This window comes from Barbus barbus (assembly GCF_936440315.1).
Source record: "Barbus barbus genome assembly, chromosome: 14".
In the NCBI taxonomy this organism is placed as follows: domain Eukaryota; kingdom Metazoa; phylum Chordata; class Actinopteri; order Cypriniformes; family Cyprinidae; genus Barbus; species Barbus barbus.
In genome coordinates this window covers 23,858,494-23,864,470 of record NC_136742.1, presented here as the reverse complement: position 1 = coordinate 23,864,470, position 5,977 = coordinate 23,858,494, and the positions used below count along the sequence as shown (strand labels likewise).

Genomic DNA, 5,977 nt, shown 5'->3' with positions numbered 1-5,977 from the left:
CAGACCACTCAGATCATTAGGATCGAGTCAGTTAGAAATACCAAGGGTTCACACAAAACAAGGGGAGTCTGCTTTTAGCTATTATGCGGCCCGCAGCTGGAACCAGCTTCCAGAAGAGATCAGATGTGCTAAAACATTAGCAACATTTAAATCAAGACTCAAAACTCACCTGTTTAACTGTGCATTTGAATGAGCACTGTGCTGTATGTCCGAACTGACTGCAATACATTTTATGTATAATCATTTTCTTTAAATTTATTTTAAATCATTTTAAAATTCCTTGTTTTTATTATTCTTATTTCCATGTTTTTATTGATTTTAATGTCTATTTCACTTTCTTTTATGTAAAGCACTTTGAATTACCACTGTGTATGAAATGTGCTATATAAATAAACTTGCCTTGCCTTGCCTTGCCTAAGAGTTTTATAGTAACATAGGATATCAACATGATGATGATGAATTTGTAAGTAAATGTAATTAACATCAAAATAAATTCACAAGAGCAAGTATATTGTTTGCACATGTTTATTTACATTAAAGGCAAAAAAAACTGAAATAATAAGAGCACAAGTATAGATCTGGACCTTCTTTAAATCAGTCTAAATATCATGTAGTAATTGCATTGTCTTATGTATGTATATATAGTGGTAAATATTAAAATATCATAGCACAAGTGATCAGCAACAAGGATAAGCCTAATACTCACAATAAAAATAATAAAGATCATAACACAGTCTCGGATGTAAGAAGTGGATTATCCTTCACCTGAAATGTTTGTCTTTTCATCCTGGAATGCGAGGCAAATGTTGGATCACAATAATTAGGAACCACAGTTTGCACAAATCCCTTCACTCGATAGGGATGTTCTCTTTTATTCTGGACGGCAAGGGCAGTGACTGTAACATCGAGCGTATTTTGCAGTATTAAACACGTATTTATACCGATTTTATCAGGCTCCGAAAATTCTTCAAAAGGAACACAAAGAATGGCCTTCTCAGCGGCCATATTAGCAACTCTTGCGTCATCAGAACAGGGTGTTCAAGGCACCACCGTTTCCGTTTAATAACCGTTTTGCACCGTTTTGTCGGGGCTGAACGCTGCCTGCTTTCCTGAAAGTAGTTAAGAGAAATAGCCTAAATGATAAATCGGCTTGCCACAGGCGTGAATGTATTCAGATTGAAGGTTGGCTTTGCTCCGCCCCTGGCTTGATTGTATATGAGTGCTGACCGAGAAGCATGCAGCAGTTTTTTTCGTGATGTTTTTGATGCGGAGGCTGGCGCTGAGTGCGGTCTGTATTTGGAGAACATACGCTTTCTATTGACTTGGATTAGGAGGGATTGTAAACTCTTTCATCTCTGGGGTTGTCAGTTACTTTTTGCTGTTGCCGACTGCGGTGCGACGCACTCAGCAGATTCAAGCAGAGAGGTAAAGGTTACAAAGTTTAGCCTGCTTATGAATGCTCATGACACAGTTAGACGAATGTGTGTTTAATCGTGCATATTGCAAACAAGCTTCGCTTTAATGTTGAACTGTTTCTAAACCAAATCCTAGTGCCCAATAACGATCTATTGACACTATATGTTTACGCAAATTGCCATATTAACTTTTGCAAACTGTTTTCCAGTGGAATGGTAGACCGCATGATGGCAATGAACCATGGACGTTTCCCAGATGCTGTGAATGGGCATCAGCACTCCGCGCGCAGGATGGGAATGGGACAGTTTTCCAATGCGCTTCCCCAGCAGCAGCACTATAACGTTATCATGGGAGATCACATGCATTACGCGGGAGGGAATGTAAACGCAAACCACGGGATCCGGCATTCCATGGCCTCTGGGAATAATATAAACGGAGGGATCCCAAATGGCAACTTGCCTGCCCGCTTTAACTCCCAGTTTGTTGGACAAGGGCAGCAGCTCGCTGCCAGCATGCAGTTGCAGAAGCTCAACACGCCTTACTACAGTCACCACACGCATCCTTCCCATCATCACCATTACATGCACGAACTGCACCCCGCCAGCCACCAGTTAAACGGGACAGGACAGCAGTATCGAGACAGTAACGCTAAGCAGAACACGTCAGGGGTTCCTGGCCACCACATGCCTGCAGCAATGCTGCCCCCCAACGTTATCGACACGGATTTTATTGACGAGGAGGTCTTGATGTCATTGGTGATCGAAATGGGCTTGGACCGAATAAAGGAGCTGCCAGAGCTCTGGCTGGGACAGAATGAGTTTGATTTCATGACAGACTTCGTTTGTAAGCAACAGCCCAGCCGAGTGAGCTGTTAATCTCACCTTTTCCGTTTTTGTTCCTTTTTTGCCTTTGTCCTTTTTTATGAGACTGATAGTACTGGTATGTTTTCCTAGATCCATAAACCACAGGGTTCCCACAGTCCTGGATATATCAGGGAGTTTCAAAAGTTTGATTTCCAGACCTGAAAAAGTCATGGGGATTAATTAAATATGTAAAAGTTCATGGAAATTTGTGTAGTCAATATCAAAAATTATTTTCCAAAAATCCTTCAGATCACAGATGACTGGAGAAGGGGGAAATGATTTAAATTCATGAGTTAGAAAGTGTGGGAATCCTGAAATCCGAATGATGAACCCACAAAACAGCCATGTAAGTACCGTTCAAGGGTAAACTATATCATCAGCTGGTTCATGCTGTTTTGTAACAGAAAGGGATTTGTTTTGCATGAGGATAGTTTGGACACCTAAGAGTCACGAGAGTGAGAAATGCAAAGAAATCCCCAAAAACTCAAGAATATCTGTTCAGTATTAATGTAGCAGACAAAATAGAAAAAAACAAAAAAAAAACATGTTTTGTTCCTTCAGACACTTTTAACATGAGACCTCCAGTGATATCAGATGTCAGTGAATGCATATTCTAAATAATGTTGGTGGTTATGTGACATGATTGTAGATAATAGTGTGTAATTGTCTCAATCAGCAATGTACTATAAACTTTAGTGGCCATACTTACCAGATTCCTGTGCTGCTCAGAGATTCACTGAACTGTGAGCAGATGCTTCAAGTTGTTCTTCTCTCCACCTTTCTACATCTACTCAGGCCCATGTTGCCTCCATGATGCTTGTGTGTATATCAGAGCCTAAAACATATACGGAAGTGATATGAATGTGAGCGAGAGTGTGCATTCGCCGGCTACTCTATATGTTTAATTGAGTACAGTGTATCGGAAAATCCAGGAAAAGACATTCTGATCCTGAATGTCATAGTCTGGAATGTTGTAAAGGAAGGGAATGTGGAAATATCCCAGCACAGAAGAGTTTCATCTTCATTGGTTTTCAAAAATAGATAGACCACTGTGCTTATTACAGTATGCGGTACATGGCAATACTACTGTGTTGAGGCTTTCTAGGAAAGTTTTACAGTATTTTTGTATATTTTTAGAAAAAAAATTTAATTTATATTTTAATTTGCAAACATGAATAAAGCAGCAGAGGCTCATTACTGAAGTCAATGCCCTGTTCTTTTGGGTGTCAGCATAATTTATGATTCCACATTTGAATTATGATGTTCTATTCATGTCAGTTTTACAATTAAAGTTCTGTTCTAATCAACATAACTCAGTGTTTTTGTTGTAACGTCATAAATCTGTATATGCAGCGAGTTTATTTTTTAACTACACTTTGTCAAGCTAATTGGTTTTAGCCTTTTTTTATTTGATTTGTTTTTGATTTTATTCTTAAATAACCTTTAAGTGAAAGTGAACACAAATATCAAGCATTTATTTAGCAAAGAATGTCCTTTTTATAGTCCTCTCATTACATTAAGTAACTTTGGGCTACTTGTCCATGTCTGGTAGAAAATATGCACATTTGAAAAAGCTCACTGTAGATGTGTATTAAAATGCAAGACCAAGTGCTGGGTAAAGCGTCCAGTTTCACTGCATGAATAATTATCATGCAAATAGGTAGCATTCAGCAGAGTTTGTCCTGCAGTGAAATAGAAGCTTCTCGGAGTTGTCAGCTTACTAGTGCCAAGCACAGTCTAAAAACCATCAAGGGCTGATAGACTGAGCATTAGCATAATTTGGAATTTAAAATATACCAAAGTGGGAAATAAGAGCTTATCCTCATCCAGAACTGTATATAACAATGATCTCAAATGTTCTTTCAGAGTTATATGTAATGCAATATGATTATGCAAATGATGATACATTTCAATGTGCATCAGGAACATTAAGTGCTGATGTAATATGTGTCTTAGTATTTTAGTCATGTCTACAAGGTCAAAATGTTTTGCATTAAAGGGGATAGTTCACCCAAAAATTGCAAAATTAGTCACCTTTTACTCACCCTCATGTCATTCCAAACCCAAAAGACTGGTTCATTTTCAAAACACAAATTAAGATATTTTGAATGAAACCTGAGAGCTTTCTGTCCCTAAAAAATCCAGGTAACCAAAACTTAGATCCAAAAAGGCATCAAAATTGAATCCATATGAACTGAGCGATTTGATTCTTGCAAGTCTTGCTAGGAGATATAATCGCTTTATTTGATGATTTAGATTTGGAATAGTTTGAAAAAAATTGAACCAAAAAATTATGGTTTTGGAATGACATGAGGATGAGAAAATTATATTTTTTGGGTAAACTACCCCTTTAAGAACAAGAACATATACCTTTCATCAACAGTACAAACACAATAGCAACATTTAATCAGTTTTTAAAAGTACAATTTAAAAACTTTAGAACTCTTAAAAAAAACTTCTCAATATAAAGTACTAGAAAAACAAACCACTTTTGATATACGATTACATTATCTTAAGTCCCTTATTAAATTACAGTCATGTCGATAAGAATTTTGCTCAAATGATGCCACTCTAATTCCAGATTCAGAGCTTCCCTGTGGTGATATTGACTTATACTGGATGTTTCCGTAATTCCATTTTTAATAGCAGAAGCCAACAGGATATCAACAACCGCTTGCTCCCCTGCTAAATGTGAAGTAGACCTTCAGGTAAAGAGCCTCTGGAGTCAAACTGTGTGTGCTTGATGGTTAAGTTCTCAAGTTCCTTCATTCATTAGTTCTAGCAAAGGCAATTATTCAGAGCACCATTATGTATCCATTACAGCAAGTTAATTTGAAAAGAATTTTAAACACAGCTTATATCAATAATTGAGACTAATAAAAAGGAAATGTCAAAAGACTCCCCGATGAATTTAGCAGAGAATATGCGGGCACACGCTCTTCCTCAAGGTCTGCTGTCCTTCAGATTTTTGGCAGAGATTCAAATTCTGCCTCTTCATACAGAATTAAGCAAAAAATAGAGACTATGGTAATTATGGAAACACATAGGCATCGCTATTGAAAAAGGAGGAACGGAAGTGGAATGCTAAATGCTCCAGCGAATTTAATAAGAAAAACATTTTGGGGAAATAATTTGACTGTGTCAGATATACCCTGCTCACAAATTTAATGAATGATTGCATTTAATCAATGATCTGTAGCATATACATTTAAACTATTACATACATATATCACATTGATGGAGACACAACCTTTAAAGAGAGTAAAACTACATAATAGGACAGCTGCCTTGCTCAAAGAGATCTTTGCACATGGGACCGCAAAACTTTCTGAGCCAATCACCTAAGCTGTAAATGTCATGTGACAACAAACATAAGGTGTGAAAAAACAGACTTACTTACTGACCCCAAACTTTTGAACCATAGTATACATAAAAACATACTGTCATTAAAAAAAAATATGTTTCATTGAGATAAACTTAGGTTTTTAAATGCCCATTAATGTAAACAGATACTTTTTAGAACCATGGTATAGGCCTAGGTAAACTATCTATACCAGCAGGGGCTAACTAGACCATATTAACCTGTCAAAACTTTGATATTTTGCTCTTGATCATGTTCCTAAATATTATTTCCAGTGTGAAATAATCACTTAGCCATATCTTTCTTTTGGTATATCAATCATCCTGCTAACACATCA

General features: G+C 37.2%; 1 protein-coding gene across 1 annotated transcript; it reads left to right on the top strand.

Annotated features, from left to right (window-relative positions):
- The first annotated feature begins 1,207 nt into the window (after nt 1-1,207).
- On the top strand, nt 1,208-3,584 carry LOC306880174 (cbp/p300-interacting transactivator 2-like). Its single transcript, XM_079433507.1, has 2 exons — nt 1,208-1,425; nt 1,625-3,584. Exon 2 carries the CDS (start codon nt 1,629-1,631, stop codon nt 2,289-2,291), a length of 663 nt encoding a protein of 220 aa, XP_079289633.1. The 5' UTR covers nt 1,208-1,425; nt 1,625-1,628; the 3' UTR covers nt 2,292-3,584.
- Nucleotides 3,585-5,977: the final 2,393 nt, after the last annotated feature.